Below are 17,173 nucleotides of genomic sequence, written 5' to 3'. Positions count from 1 at the left end.
CCACTAGGCTATATCCCCAGCCCCCATTACCTTACTTTTGTAGCTGTAACCCCCCTGTTCAACAAAAAAAAAAAATTGATGCCCTCGTCACAAATTCAACACGAATACAACTGTTGAAAATGTATACTTTATTACATTTTAACAATTTCTGTCAATTATGAATAAGAGCTTTGTCAACTGCAAAACTTTCTGAATTAATGAAATCAATGTTGAATCAATGATGAATCAATGTTTACCATTTCTCAGTACTGTGGAGAAAGTTTTTGTGGTAGCCTTTGCATTCATGTGACAATGAGGAAAACAACTTATGGGACCTATTTTGGTTCATGGTTTCAGGTTTCAGTCTATGGCCATTTGGCTCTCCTGTTCTGAACCTATGCATGGATTTTGGGCAGAACATCATGGAAGGGAGCAAGTAGGGGAGCAAGGTGCTCCCCTCACAATGGACAGGAGAGCAGAGGGTAGAGGAGAAGTAGTAAGGGAAAGGAAGGTCCTTCAAAGCCATGCCCCCAGTGAACTATTTCCTTCAACCAGGCCCCACCTCCTAAGGATTAATCCATCAATGAGCTTCTTGCTCTCGTGACCCAATCACCTCTCAATAGCACCAGTGGCTGGTGGGGAAACCTTCAACACATGAGGCTTTGGGGGGAATATTTCATATCTAAAACACAACAGTGGCCTACTCAAACTCAAGTTCTTTTTTTTCCCTCAAATGCCAAAATAGAGCAATTCACTTAAGATAAGGAATATAATCAATGAGCTGTAACACACAAGGTGATCTCTTCTTTCCCCACTCCCAAAAGTATAGGATGATAGAGATCAGGGAAAGAACAAAATGGGGCTGATTGTTTAACAGAATCTATTGACAGATGATCACATCTAGCTGTATATCTGACACAAACAATAAAAACCACAGAAAGCCAGAATTCAAAGCTTCCAAATTTCAGTGAGTGGTAGAAGAGACATTTCTGTATTTGACAAGGAACACTTTCTTTTTTTAAGGTGGAACAAAATATTAAAAAAAAAAAAAAGAAGGGCCTAGTGCTGGTGGCTCAAGCCTATAATCCTAGCTATTCAGTGGCTGAGATCTGAGGATCACTGTTTGAAGCCAGCCCAGGCAGGAAAGTCTATGAAGATTGCAGTTAGCCCAGGAAGGAAAGGTGGTGAGATTCTTATCACCAATTAACCACCAAAAAGCTGGAAGTCGAGCAGTAATTTAAATGGTAGAATACTAGCCTTGAGCAAGAAAGCCCAAGAACAGCACCCTGGTCCTGAGTTCAAGCCCCAGAACCAGTACAAAACCAGAAACAAAAGTTTAAAAAGAGAGGGGAAAAAAAGTCTAGTGTAGATCCTCACATTTGACAACAAACACTTTACTTGGCTCTAGAATCCACTTTTAGAAATGTGTTGAGAATGTCTTATGAAATACTATCTAGTAATTTGCTAAGATATTATAAGCATGAAACAACAAGAAGTTACATTTCTGAAGAACACTGAATAGGAAGACACTGAAAACCACAAAACACTCCTCCAAGTCAAATGATCAAAGATCCAAATAAATCCTACATTCATAGATTAGAAGACCTAAATTGTTAGGATGGCAAGCTGACCTAAAACGACCTACAAACTGCAATCTCAAAATCCCCAAAGCCTTTTAATTAACAAATGGGAACTTCTGAGACACAAGTCAGAAATGTAAAGTGAGACTGTCTCATTGGGGAGAATGTACACTCACAGGCTGTCTTCACAGTGAAAATGCGGCCCATTGTGTGAAGGGAGAAAGCTCTGAGGGCACAGACGTGACATTTACATAGATGCATAAAATTTCACCTCCTCCATTGCTTTTTCTTATATACTCTCTGCCTCTAACATTGTTTATTGGATGTCATTATGGTATGTACACATACACACACAATGTATTTTGATCATTTTGCCCTCTTCTCTTCCCCTTTCCTTTGCCTTGGTCCTTCTTTTAGAATTATGCCATTTTTTTTAAAAAGTGTGCATTTCACATATGGGTGTCTTCCTGAGCTTGGCTTATCTCATTCAATATGATGATATCCATATAAAATATGAGTTTTAAGCACTCGTTTAGTGACTTAGTTTTTGTTTTGTCTTTTTTTTTTTTTTTTTTTTTTTGGCCTGTCCTGGGGCTTGAACTCAGGGCCTGAGCACGGTCCTTGAACTTCTTTTGCTCAAGGCTAGCACTCTAGAGCCACAGCTCCACTTCTGGCTTTTTCTGTTTATGTGGTCCTAAGGAATCGAACCCAGGGCTTCATGCATGCTAGGCAAGCACTCTACCTCTAAGCCACATTGCCTGCCCCTTAGTTCTTATATATTAGTTTGTTTGTTTTTTCAGTACAGGATTTGAACCCAGAGTCTGGCCCTTGCCCAGCAAATGCTCCACCACTTGAACTGAGCCTCCTCCAGTTCTGGATGTTTATTGAGTAGGGCAAACACAATAGTTCAAATGTAAAATAACAGAATAAAAAGTATTCTTTTAAAATATTTTTGATAAGCATATAGAATTTTACATATCACTAGAGCTTCGTGTGGTATTTACACACACACACACACACACACACACACACAGTTGCACTGTTCAATCCCTCCCTACTCCTTCCTAGTGGCCTCTGGCACATGCAGACTGACCTTACATTCCACATGAGAGGAACTGTACTTGTCTTTCTGTGTCTAGCTTATTTCAATTAACATGTCCCCCAGTACATATGTATTTAAAATAAACATAGCATCTATAAAACCTAAATGAATGTGTGAAATTTTGTTATACACATATACATGTATGTGTATATATGTATACATATGCATACATGTGTATATGGGCGCATAATATACATATATGTGTATGTGTGTATGCATATACATGTATATCTCTGCATATATATGAACCACAGAATGTATCTGAATTTCATAAGCATCACCACGGCCCCTTTCCAGAGTACCAAGAGACCGATATGGGGAAGGAGAGGGGAGGGCACTCCTATCTCATGGTTTCTCTACATTCCTACATCTGAAATGCTTTATGAAAAACTAGAAAATAAATTGATATACTGCTGATGTTGCCTATAAAATCAAGTATCCTATATGAATAACTCAAAATGGAATCCTCTGAGGCTAATGTGTCAAATCTGTCTTAATTTTATTTTTTTTTTGGCCAGTCCTGGGCCTTGGACTCAGGGCCTGAGCACTGTCCCTGGCTTCTTCTTGCTCAAGGCTAGCACTCTGCCACTTGAGCCACAGCGCCGCTTCTGGCCGTTTTTCTGTATATGTGGTGCTGGGGAATCGAACCTAGGGCCTCGTGTATCTGAGGCAGGCACTCTTGCCACTAGGCTATATCCCCAGCCCTCAAATCTGTCTTAATTTTAACCCAATACATTTAGCACTGCAGACATTAAGGCCTTCAAATAAGCAGCGAAGTTTAACTACAAAGAAAACCTTAATCTTAGCCCCTGAACTTGTTCCATTCATATAGATTCTGCTAGGTAGGTCAAGAAAACAAAACAATCAGCTGTGATATTGGCATTCAGTTATCATGTACATAATTGGCATGCAGTCACTATTTACTCTAAAGAAGGAAGAAGTCAGCTGAAGACAAAATGCCATCCAGGCTACACAGACGGAATGACAAGGAGAAAAAAAAATATTCCTGAAAGTGGATTATAAAAGATCATGTTCAGTGTAGCAAAAGTCTGGGAACTAATTCCCAAAGCTAAAATGCCGAATTAAAAACAATGAAATCACCAGGTACAATTAGCTCACATCTATAATCCTAGTTATTCAAGAGGTTGAGATCTAAAGACTGTGATTCGAAGCCAGCCAGGGCAGGAAAGTCTGTGTGATTCTCCAACTAATCACTGAAAATCCTGAAGTGGAACTGTGGCTCAAGTGGTAGGACGCCTGCCTAGAGTCAAAAAGCTAAGAGCCGGGGCTGGGGATATAGCCTAGTGGCAAGAGTGCCTGCCTCGGATACACGAGGCCCTAGGTTCAATTCCCCAGCACCACATATACAGAAAACGGCCAGAAGGGGCGCTGTGGCTCAAGTGGTAGAGTGCTAGCCTTGAGCGGGAAGAAGCCAGGGACAGTGCTCAGGCCCTGAATCCAAGGCCCCAGGACTGGCCAAAAAAAAAAAAAAAAATTAAAAAAAAAAAGCTAAGAGCCAGTGCCTAGGCCCTGAGTTCAAGCCAGGACCTTAAAAAAGAAGCACTGCTACTTTAGAGACTCAAGTCCTCTAGGAAGCGCAATCGCACCTTCATGACATCCTTGTAGGAGCGGATGGCGGAGACGGCCCTCCTTTCGCCTTCCTCCTCTTCCAGACCTTCATCCGCAGCCTCATACCCCTCATCATTGCTGCCCTCCGCCTCCACCGTGTTGGCCATGTGGTCAATGAGCTGCTCCAGGGGAGGGCTGAGCTCCCGTTCTTCATTTTCCTTCAAACCATAGTCCAGCGCTTTATAGATAATAATTCCCAATGATTCAATAACCTGCAAACATGAAAGGAGGGTGGTGTTAGTGGATGTGACCAGATTAATTATAAGCACACATATTTAGTATATTTAAGCCAGGTCTAAACTATTCTATTTCAGTCACATGTGATGAATTAAAGTTAGGAGAGATGACTCTCACCTATGCATATATTTCAGAAACTTCAGCAAGTTTCTTCATAATGAATACATAACACATTCAGAAACTGCTCTAGGCATTGGCCAGTAGAGGAAATTCTACTTTACACCCTATCTTTTCTGCTTGGAAAAAAAATCTATAAACCTTTTCTTATTTTATAATTAATTTCTTTTTTTAAGAACAGAGGCAATGAAGCCAAACATTTAGAATTAAATACTGACCTTTACCCCTAGTCATCTGGCTCAGCAAAAATTATCTGTAAATTGGTAGCAATGATCTTTATATTATATAAAAACTAAATGCAAGGGCTAGAGTTGTGGCTCATATAGTAAATCACCGGCCTAGTAAGTAGGAGCCCTGAGTTCAAACCCCAGTAACAAGAAAAAACAACAAAACAACTAAACACATTCACTATGCATGGAAGTACCGACTAGCTTACTCAGCAAATGTTAGCTGCCCTCCCTTCCCTTCCCCTAACTCACTCATTTCCAGCGTTTACAAAGCTAGCCCCAAAGTAAGTACATACACATTTTATTTTATTTATTCTACTTTAACTATCCAACTCTGTGGTTAAAAAGAAGTAAATGTGCTGGTATTGGTGGCTCACACCTGTATATTCCTAGCTACTCAGGAGGCTGAGATCTGAGGGTCACAGTCTGAAATCAGCTGGGGCAGAAAAGGCTCTTCTCTCCAATAAACTACTCAGAAAAAGCCAGAAGTAGCCTTGTAGCTCAAGTGATAGAGCACTAGCCTGGAGCCAAAGAAGTTCAAGGAGAGTGCCTAGGCCCTCAGTTCAAGCCCTAGGACTGGCAAAAAAAAAAGAAAGAAAGAAAGAAAGAAAATTAAACAGTATCAAAAAAGGGGAGGGGGTGTTTTGGACGAGTTAAGCACAACAGTGTCAAGGCCATCATATTCAACGTCCTTTAAATATACTCAGGATTTCAATAAACTCCATCAATAATACTTGTTCAACACTGGTATTTCCTATGAATATACTTTAAAATTCTTAAATTCTAGCTGTTAAACAATAAAATTACATTAAAACTATTTCTCGGGGCTGGGAATATGGCCTACTGGTAAGAGTGCTTGACTTGTATACATGAATCCCTGGGTTCGATCCCCCAGCACCACATATATAGAAAATGGCGGGAAGTGGTGCTGTGGCTCAAGTGGCAGAGTGCTAGCCTTGAGCAAAAAGAAGCCAGGGACAGTGCTCAGACCCTGAGTCCAAGCTCCAGGCCTGGCCCTCCCCCCGCCCCCCCAAAAAACACTAAGAAATTATTTCTCATTGAAACATAAGGTATTTTTTCACTGGATCTGAACCCCTGACTACTATTTTCAGGTAATGCCTTCCACCAGTGGATCTTGTAAGCTCCAGGGCAAGTGTCCCCGGCAGGCAGCTGGAAAGGTCTGCATTAAGTGCTTCCCTGGCATAAGCGGGTGGTGCCCCCAGCACCAGTCATTCTCCCACACTTAGCTGCTACTTACAACAGGGATTTTTACTTATTTCAGCAAGAGCAGAGCCCACAGTGTGATGTGTACTCAATAAAGCTTGCTAAATGGATGTCTGAACAGTCATCGAAAATCAGGGCATCATAGCTCATACAATTAAAGTCTCACAAATTAGGACAAAGATTTCAAGTTGAGGTTTCCTTCTAATCATTCCCAATTGAAAGTCACACTCTACAGAAAATTCTGTATGATTGAGGGACTCTATATTGATTCATAGCCCGATTCCTCCTTTAGAGCTGCAGAAATTACAGAAAGAAAAAGAGAAACCATAAAACCACAGACAATGCCAGCATCAATGGCTGCCTCGAAATGTAGCAGACCCAAGGGCTGCAGAGCAAGCTGTGCTCTTTTCCTTGAGTCAACCATTCTTCATGAAGGTCACCTTAAACCTTCGTGTTCTTCAGGCCTCCCACAGCCTTTTCTGTCTCTCTGATGTTCAGCTCAAATTAAGTCATTAGAAAAAAACACCATTTTCTGCCTTCAACTGGAAGAGCAGAGTCTGAGTTCCCGTCAAGACCCAGCCTCGCCCCAAACTCTCTCACACCCTCCTGTGCCCCTTTCCCCAGCAGCACTCCTCCAAATGAAATATGCCAGGTCCTTCCTCTTTTCTTCTCTTGTGCCATTATCAGGGCTTGAACTCAGGGCCTAGGCACTGTCCCTCAAGGCTGGCACTCTACCACTTGAGCCACAGTTCTACTTCCAGCTTTCTGATGGTTAATTGGAGATACAAGTATCCTGCCTGGACCTGCTTCAAGCCACACTCCTCAGACCTCAGCTTTCTGAGTAGCTAGGATTACAGGCCTGAGCCACCACTTTCAATCCATTCCAATCTGGTGTCTGTTCTTCTGCTTTTGTTTCCCCAGACCTGGGGTTTCATTGAACTCAAGGCCTGAGCACTGTCCCTGGCTTCTTTTTGCTCAAGGCTAGCACTCTACCACTTGCGCCACAGTGCCACTTCTGGCTTTTTCTGTTTATGTGGTGCTGAGGAATTGAACCCAGGGCTTCATGCATGCCAGGGGAGCACTCTTCCACTAAGCCACATTCCCAGCCCATGTTCTTCTGAAGCCAGTGAAACCACCAAATCAGTCTTCCCACATCCTCATCCTAAATGGGTGCTCAACAGCACCTGCACCAGCAGACCGGTTCTCAATGCTCGAAGGTCTAGGTCCCTTCCCACCCGCCCACCCCACCCCACTATCTGTCTGGGTGACCCATCTGCAATTGCTTGAATAATGAGAGTTCTCAGCCCTCGCATTTTGTTTCCACAGAGTGCTCCTGTACAGATTACCAATGGTATAAATGTGTCCTGATCATGGTCTCCCTGATATGTGGATGTTGGAGAGGGGAGGGGGGAAGTAGAGATCATGTCTGTAAAATAACAATCTTCTTTTCAAATGGTATTTCTGCATGTTTTGGTCAGTGACTTTACATCATGTCTCTAAAACCAAACAATTATTAAATAAACATAAAAATTTCTAGGATAGACCTAGCAGAGGATCAAAAGAGCTCAACAGCTATGTACATATGATTATATAAGATGAGGCTAAGCAAAATGAACTCCAAGAGATGGAAACAGGAGGATTTTATTGTTGTCATTATGTTTAATGTACTAGGTTAATTTCCGGTGGCGTACCCCCTGTGGTCACTGTATATGATTTTGGTACACTGGATATTGTATATACGTTTATCTGAGCTAGGAAAGGGAAAGAAAAATGAGGGAGGGTGTAACAAATATGACAAGAAATGTACTCACTACCTTATTATAAACTGTAACCCCTCTGAACATCTCCTTGACAACAAAAATTTTTAAATATATATGTGTCCTGATATTCTTTACTTTACATCTCTCACTCATATTTGTCTGGGGTACAGACTTTTATATCATGCTGTTACTTAACACTCCACATGAATAAATAATAAGCGCCTCAAACTTTAATGCTTGTTGGCTATCTCCACCACTAAAATTCAAGTTCCATAATGCCCAGATTCTTGTCTACTTTGTTCACCCATGCAACACATACCTATATAGCACTAGCTCATCATAGATGATAAATATCTCATAATTAAATAGGTTATTTTACATCCATTTCGCAGTTTCCTATTGCAGACATAAGATGAAATCATGAGCATAATAACTATGTTCCAGAAAACTTACAAAATGTTTATGTTCAAAACTAGGTTACTGCTGTGTAGACACACATACACACACACGATTACCAAGCAAAATCATTTGAACTATGTGTTAATATAGGCAGTCTCTACTTAAGTTCTACTGAATTCAGAGACTTCTTTTTTGTCAAACTAACCTTGACAGATAATTATACCACTGTTATCAAGGCCACCATCAGTTTTGATCATATTATTAACTCGTGCTCTACAAGGTCTTATCTAAGACCTTTGAGCATAGTTTTTTTTCTTTGTGAGTTAAGAATTTACATGTTTTCAGAAGGATTATCAAAAAACATCCCATATCTCTCACAGTTCTCCCAATGGGACCAAGAGTTAAGAGTTTGTGAGTTAAGAAAATGCAAAGTCTTACTATAGTAACACCCAAATGAGGCTTAAGTTTGCTTTTTATAATGAGAAAACTGGCCTTCAGTTTTATTTTTTCTATTAGGCAGTGAAAGAGTAAGAGAAGAACCTACTCTTACTTTCCTTCACTGATACGTTACAAACCAGAGGCTTATTGCCTTTTTTTGGACAATGGACCTATTTAGCATTCTGATGAAACCTAAGAATCTTGCTGTATAATATTACCTTTAAGTGCTTAGAACATGAGCATAAAAGAAACTATACTAACATAGTTATTAAAATAAAATAATACAGCAATATATAGGTTTTATAAGCACATTAAATAACATGATCTGTAGGGAGTGATGCATATATTTGAGCTATCTGCAACAACTGTAATTTAACTGAAAAGATCTGTGATCTCTACTGGCGTGCTAATACCATGGCTTGTCTGTCATCCAGAGCCATTACTGAAGAAATGCCTAACTTCTCTTAGAGGGGAGTGATAGTAGTAACTATGCACTTTCCAGGCTCACAGACAACCCTAATCACAGGACAAGAGTCTTCGCTCTGTATCCTACTACAAATAACATCCCCCTGAACTACCATATAGTATTCACTTATAAATCTGTTAATAAAGTAGCTGCTTCTGAAGTATGAATTCCACACAACTATGTTATTGTCTGCTTAAAAAGGATTTCAAGAACTCACATTAAAAAAAATAATTTTCAGTTCAACTGTCTTATTGGACATAGTTGTTTGTGTTGAGACAAAAGAGTAATCTGGGCTGGGAATATGGCCTAGTAGGAGAGTGCTTGCCTTGCATGCATGAAGCGATTCCCCAGCACCACATATAGAGGAAAAGCCAGAATTGGTGCTGTGGCTTAAGAGCTAAAGTGCTAGCCTTCAGCAAAAAGAAGCCAGGGACAGTGCTCAGGCCCTGAGTCCCAAGCCCCAGGACTGGCAAAAAAAGAGTAACCTAAGTCAGGTGCAAGAAGTTCACATCTGTAATCCTAGATACTGAAGATGCTGAGATCTGAGGACCTTGGTTCAAAACCAGACAAGGCAGTAAAGTCTGTGAGACTCTTTTCTCCAATTAACCACCAAATTCAAGTGGTAGAGCGGCAGCCTTGACCAAAAAAGTGCAAGCCCCCAACACAGGTTTGAAAGACAGAAAGAGTGGGGGAGAGGGAGAAAGAAGTAGCTACATGTCATAACAGGTAACCCTGAGGTACATTTCTTTGTTACCTAGGATCATGGCTAATTATGTATGTATATATCCTAATTCTCCATAACACTAAACTCCTTAAAGTAATAATCTTTCTGAAATTTATCTTAATTATTAAATAATTTTAATAAACAGTAGGGAATTTGTAATCAATAAATACAGTAGCCAAAATACAAATTCATTCCATTGTATATACTTGAAGTTCGATATAGAACTTATGAACAAGGAAACAGACACTCCAACTTGTGTCATCCCAACTGGACATCACAGTCTGATCTAGCCTGAACAGTTCTTCAGTTTCCCCAAGGAGAGCTTAGCCCAAGATAAGCAAGTCAATCTCTTTTTTTAATCTATTCAGGTCTATTCATCTTTCTTGACAAAATTAATCCAACCTTGTAGAAATGTAGGCATAAACGGTATACAGTAGAAAAAGGCCTCTTCAATAATTGGTGTTGGGAAAACGGAGTGTCCATATGCAGAAAACTAAAGGTGGATACCTGTTTGTCACCATGTGCAAGTATTACTTGAAACTTCAAAATTATTTCAAGAGGGAGAGAGTAAAACAAACAGATCCCTTACAATATATGAGCGAATAAAAAAACTATGGTACCTACACACAATGAAATTTTACACAACCATTAGAAAGAATAATATTAGGTCATTTTCAGGGAAATGGATGGACCTCGAACAAATCATGTTAAGTTAGATAAACCAAGTTCAGAGAGACAAATGGCACGCTTTCTCTCATATGCAGAAGCTAGATCTAAAATACACTGGGATATGGTAAAGTATAGAGAACTCTAGGTATTCATACACAGCGAGAAGAGGAACACAAAAGTGCAATGCCTGTGTGCATCTGATAATATAAAATAGTATTTATTAAAACAGCAGGAAATGGAAACAAGAAGTATTTTCCTTGTTGCTGTTTTTCTTTTCTGTCTTGTTCACTCATCTGTCTTGGGGAAGGTAAAGGGGGAGCACATATATGGAGGGACAAAGGGTGAACAAATAAATGCAGCAGTAGTACTCGCTAGACACTATGTTGAAAATAAACTATACAACTTGAAAGCAGGGACAGGAGAGAAAAACTGGGAGGGAACAAAGGAAGGGAGACACTGTTCAAAAAGAAATGTGCAAGCCCAGGCGCCAGTGGCTCACGTCTGTAATCCCAGCCATGTCTGTAATCCTAGCTACACAGGAGGCTGAGATCTGAGGATCATGGTTCAAAGCCAGCCCAGGCAGGAAAGTCAGTGAGACTCTTATCTCCAATTAACCATGAGAAAACTAGAAGTGGTGCTGTGGCTCAAGTGGTAGAACACTAATCTGAGCTCAAGTTCAAGACCTACGACCAACCAAAAAATAAATGTGTTCTTTACCTGACTTATGTAACTATGACCCCTCTATACATCACCTTTATAATAACAATTACAAATAAAATTTTAAAAAATGAAATGCAGGCATAATAAGGCAGAGTACAATAGACCAGGCTATTTTTTTCTTTCGTTTTTCCTTTCTTCCCTTTTATGAGATAGAGAGAACTTTGAAACTTTTGCCAGAGAAGTATTACCTAATTCTTCAGATACTGTCTTGATTGGTTTTTTTTGTTGCTGTTGTTGTTGCTTAGACTCAGAACCTTGCTTGGCTTTTTTTGCTGAAGGCTAGTGCTCTCTCAATTAACACATATCTCCACATCCAGGATTTTGCAGATTAATTGGAGATAAGAGAATCAGGACTTTTCTGCCCCAGCTGGCTTTAAACCATGATCCTTAGATCTCAGCCTCTTGAGTAGACAGGATTACAGGCATGAGCCACCAGTGCTCAGCTTTTGTTGAAATTTTTTGAAAAAAAATTACTAAAACACAAGAGTATTAAGACATGCCAACTTCCATAGACAGCTACTTGCCTACACTAATTTTAGAAGCTCCCTGGCAAAAACACGTGGGAACCTGAAGAAAACCTGAAACTTTCTCCTGAGTCAGCAGTGTCTCACAACAGCTGGAAATTCATCCTTCAGTCTGACCCGCTGGTTTTTGGTCCCCAGAAACATTTGCAGAATGTCTGCTGTTCATTAAAGTGAACAAGAATCACACTGTAGGGTTTTAAAATTAAGTGGAACAAATGAAGCACCTTGGAACACTGCGGTTGGAAGGCCTAACCAGAGGGCACAATGATGAAAGGGACGGCATTGATCAAGATGCACTGCATTCATAAACTGACATGTTCAATTGAAACCCCTGTGTATACCCACTTAAAGATAATAAACAAGCCAACCCTGGAACTCATGAACTACTCCTGCCACCACAGTACTCCCTTCTTCCAGCACTCCACCTTCTGTCTTTCACTTTCTAAACCATTTCAGGCCATGTTTGCATCCTTCTAGGAGGTAAACTTCTCTAGGTCAGGGGCACTGTATGTGATTTGAAATCTTTGTTTAACATTAGCAAACAGCAAAAGCACGAAAGCCTAAGCTGATTAATGGAGATGACCTAAGTCGAGGTGGAAAAGCACACAGAGGGCGTGGCAATTTAGTTGACAGCCAAAGAACAATGACTGCTACCACCTTTGTAATCATGCCTCTAACTAAGCCCCAAACCCCTCTTCGCCACCCTAAACACTCAAAAGGCAAGACTGAAACAAAATGCCTTCAACTCTTCAAATGCCAGCTCAATAAATATACTTATAATTGAGTAACGTTTCATTAGGAAGATGTTTCACTTTACATGTCAACAATCCTGTGAAGCTGATGCTATTCTCTATTTTAACAACAAGAAATTGTAGGGCTGGGGATATGGCCTAGTGGCAAGAGTGCTTGCCTTGTATACATGAGGCCCTGGGTTCAATTCCTCAGCACCACATATATAGAAAAGGCCAGAAGTGGCGCTGTGGCTCAAGTGGCAGAGTGCTAGCTTTGAGCAAAAAGAAGCCAGGGACAGTGCTCAGACCCTGAGTCCAAGGCCCAGGACTGGCAAAACAAAAACAAAAACAAAAACAAAAAACAAGAAATTGTAGTTAGGTGCACTGGTGCCTAACTGTAGTCTTAGCTACTTGGCAGGCTGAGCTGAGACTCAGCTTGTGAATGACATTTTCCAAGACTAGTGATGGGTTTTACATTTATTCCAAAATTATTTTATCCTGTTTATCTTAATCATTAAAGCTTAGCGAAATTATTTAAAACCTGAAGTCTGCCATGAATGTGTTACGTCACCTCAGATGTGTAGCACTGGCTGCACTGGGTGTGCTTTCTGAGTCCACAGAAAAGTCCATCGAAACGTCGAGCAGCACAGAGCACAGGCCGACAATGCACTTTAGAAAGCTGAGGGTACTTTTCTCATGCTGACCTAGATTACAACCTAGCTCTACCTAGTTTTTATTATTTTTATTTTAATTTTTGGCCAGTTCCAGGGCTGGAACCCAGGTCCTTGATTTTTCTTGGCTCGTTTGCTGTATGGGCACTTTACAACTCAGGGTTTTCTGCCAGGGCTGGTTTCAAACAGTGCTGTTCTGGACTGCAGACTCCTGAGAAGCTAGGATTACAGGCATGAGTGCCAAGCTACAAACAATATTTATAAGGACAGATCTCCATCTTGCTCATAAAAATATTGCAAAGGATCCCTGATACCTCTCTGAATATTAACCACTACAATCTCTTATCTAGTAAATCTTAGTTTTAAAAAAACAAACAAACATACATTAGCTAGATATGGTGGCTCATGACTATAATCCTAGCTACCTGGGAGGCAGAGATTGGGAAGACTGTAGTTCAAGGCCAGCCCAGGCAAAAAATAAAGAGTATGAGACTCCATCTCAAGCTAATAAAAGCTGGTTGTGATGACACATGCTTGCCATCCTAACAGGAAGTGTAAACAGAAGGACTACAGTTCAAGGAACTGTCCAGGAACAACACAAGACTCTGTTGGAAAAATAATTAAAACCCAAAAGAGGTTCAGGGTGTGGCTCAGGCGGTAAGACTGTCTGCCTAGCAAGCAGAAACTGAGTTCAAACCCTAGCGCCACATATAAAAAAAAGTGTGTTCCTCCATTGGATAAGCTAATGTTCATCGTTCATGGTTTCTTTAACATTAACTCAGTCAACAGAGCAAAGTGTGCAGGGCACAGTAATGAAGGTACAGACCTGGCCTCCCCAGAGCTTTTGTCTTGGGGTGCTAAACATTACAATATATAAGGAGAATGTGTCATGGGAGCAGGCTCTCACTTATGGGGATGAGGACAGCCTCCACCAAGAGAGCCAAGTCTAAACTGAAACCTGCAACACAAGTAGGAGCAGGAGATAACAGGAGCAGAGGTGGAAAAACAGTTGTAAAGAGAGGTGACTGGGAGGTGAGAGGCCCACAGGTTAGCAAAAGCATGAATATCCCTGGAAAACACATCCTAATATCAACAGGGAGTGATAAGACAAGGCTACACAGTCATAATAGGGTCTCAGAAAGGATTTCTATGGACCTGTGTGTTCATCAAATAAGAGCAATATGAGCCTCTGAGTATTTAGGAAAGTGGGACAGTCTGACCTGATTTTTATTTTTAAAAGATACAGTGTGGTACAAGCAAAAAGAATGAACAGAAAGCCCATAAAAAACCGCATAAACACAGTCAGCCAATCATTAACAAACGTGCAAAGGTAACACAATGGAGAGGAGACACAGACTTGTCTTAGGGGGCTGCAACAATTGAACAACCACAGGTATAGACACAGATCTGAAACCTTTCACAAACATTAACTCAAAGAGGATCACATACTTAAATATAAGATGCAAACTACGGAACTTCAAGAGGAAAACAGGAGAAATCTAGTAGACCCTGGATCTGGTGATGACACTTCAGGTACAATAGCAAAGCACAATCTTTCAAAGATAAAAATAAAGCTAGACTTTATTAAAATTAAAAACTTCAGCTTTGTGAAAGACTCTTTTTAGATGAGGAAATGATAAACCAGACTGGGAAAAATATTTGCAGAACACCTATCGGATAACCGACTAGTACCCTAGATACATAAAGAACTCTGAAAACAATATGTAAACAAACAACACAATTATAAGATGAACAAATTATGTGAGTATTGTACTTATCAAAGAAGATACATAGATGACAAATGAGCATATAGGAGGAAGCTATGCATCACATGTTATAAGTGCAAATTAGAACAATGAAATACCAACATACCCCCTTACTAGAATGGTTAATCAAAAAGCTGACACCACCAAATGCTAGCAAGGATATAGAGTAAGGAGATAAACTCTTGCTCTGTTGCCTAGGGTGGTGCTGAAGTGATGGGCTCATGTGATCCTCTCTTTTCAACCTCCCAAGGTCTGTAAGTGCCAACTTGTCCTCACTGATGCCAGGAGTGCAGAATGTTACAATCACTGTGGAAGGCAGGGTGGCAGTTCTTACAAGGCTAAACATATTCTTACCATATGACCCAGCTGTTGTGCTCTTTGGTATTTACTCAAGTTAAAAACATGTCCATATACAAATCTGCAGTGTCTTCACAACTATTCAAACTTGCAATTAGTCAAGATGTGTTCTAGTAGGCAAACATATGAACACCTCCAGATAATAGAATATTACTCAGAGATAAAGAGAAATGAGTTGGGACTGAGGGAATAGCTCAGTGGTAGAGTGCTTGCCTAGCAAAGCCCAGGACTCCAATCATAACAATAAGAGGAGGCAGAGGAGAGGGCAAAAAACAACCTCAAACCCCACAGCTTGCAAGCCTTTGAAAGATACACGAGAACTGTGGATGCCTTTTACTAAAAGGCAACATGAAAAGTGACATACTGAATGCTTCTAATTACATGGCATTTTGGGAAAGGCAAACTTATGCAGACAATAAAGAAGTGATTGCCAGGGATTCTGGTGACTAAAGGGATAAATAGGTAGAACACAGAGTTTTTAGGGCAGGGATATTATCATGTAGTATTTCTATAGGATACAGTAATCCTGGACACATGCCATTAGATACATGTGAAAACTGACAATTCACAACACAAAAAGTGAGCCCTACTATTCTACAGACTTCATTCAGTAACAATATATCAGAACTGGCTAAGTCATGGTAATAAATATACTAACTAATGCAAAACATTAATCCTGGGCCAGGTGCTGGCGGCTCGTGCCTGTACTCCTTCCTACTCAGTAGGATGAGCTCTGAAGAGCTCAGTTCAAAACTAGCCTGGGAAGAAAAGTCAGTAAGACTCTTACCTCCAACAAATCAGCCAGAAACTAGAAGTGGAGTTATGGCTCAAGCAGTAGAACACTAACTAGCCTTGAGTGTAAAGCTAAGTGAGAGTTCAAGGTCCTGAGTTCAAGCCTAGTAATAATAATAGTAACCGTAATAGAAGTGAGGGAGAGAAAAGTCTGAGGTAATTTTACTTTCAAGCCATTCTGTAACCTGAAAACTACTCTGAAAGAATAGTCTCTTAGTTTCAAAAACACACAGGAACTATCACTTAGCAGATAAGAGTGGTGTTGTCCTATAATCCTAGCAACTCAGAAGGCTGAGAACTGAGGATCAAATCCCAGTGTGTATACACATGTACACACGCGCACACATGCGTGCACGCACTCCCCCCCCCCCCCGCCCCCCACAGATGCTGAAGACGAGCCAGAGTGGCTTCTTTTCCTGGAGAAAGATGTAGCAAGAGCCTGGTCCGTCCACTCCGGTTCTTGCCTTACTACAGTTAGCTCTCTGCAGGGAACAGGTTGACCAGGAAGTCATCCTGCCTCCTGGTTGTTAAGCACACAGGAAAAACAACTGTGGAACTGGAAGTGGCAAGTCCCAAAACCAGAATCATCCAGCAGCCTCAAGGTGAAACCCCTGGAGTGTGTGATGACTTGATCAGAGACCCAAAGGAAAAGAATCTCAAAGAGAACAGACTGGCTCCGATGCCTGCCAAGACCCTGACAATAACCAAACACAGAAAGAAAAGGTATGCTGTGTCGGAGGTGCTAATACACGGGATCTTTCCAGATGGAGAGTCAGAAGCAATTCGTTGTCCTTTTGAAATTATTAAGGAGATGACTTCGGTGTTGAGCCAGTCTCCATGGCAAACGCTCAGGCCAACCATGTTAACAAACTGATTATCAGTTGTAAAAAAGAAAAGGACTAGAGGGGATGCTGGAAGATAGGCAACTCTCACAGCAGAATCCAACCTGGGGCTGTTTCCTGGAGCTAGGTAATAGCAATGAAATCACTAGGAGGCAGGGTGGAGAGGATTTTGTAGTGTATTAAATGTAGGGAGGAGTTCTGGGTTTCTACCTTGATCTA

General features: G+C 40.8%; 1 protein-coding gene across 3 annotated transcripts in view; it reads right to left on the bottom strand.

Annotated features, from left to right (window-relative positions):
• The window catches only part of Spire1 (spire type actin nucleation factor 1), a 175,713-nt gene that overhangs the window by 78,024 nt on the left and 80,516 nt on the right, over window positions 1-17,173 (bottom strand). For all 3 annotated transcript variants that reach the window (XM_048363613.1, XM_048363614.1, XM_048363615.1), the window contains one exon: window positions 4,269-4,502. In XM_048363613.1, coding sequence (XP_048219570.1) covers window positions 4,269-4,502 — 234 coding nt within the window. The remainder of the gene's footprint in view (window positions 1-4,268; window positions 4,503-17,173) is intronic.

The sequence above is a fragment of the Perognathus longimembris genome, chromosome 15, assembly GCF_023159225.1.
Source record: "Perognathus longimembris pacificus isolate PPM17 chromosome 15, ASM2315922v1, whole genome shotgun sequence".
In the NCBI taxonomy this organism is placed as follows: domain Eukaryota; kingdom Metazoa; phylum Chordata; class Mammalia; order Rodentia; family Heteromyidae; genus Perognathus; species Perognathus longimembris.
The sequence above is the reverse complement of the archived record's forward strand: the minus strand, read 5'-3'. Positions and strand labels throughout refer to the sequence as shown.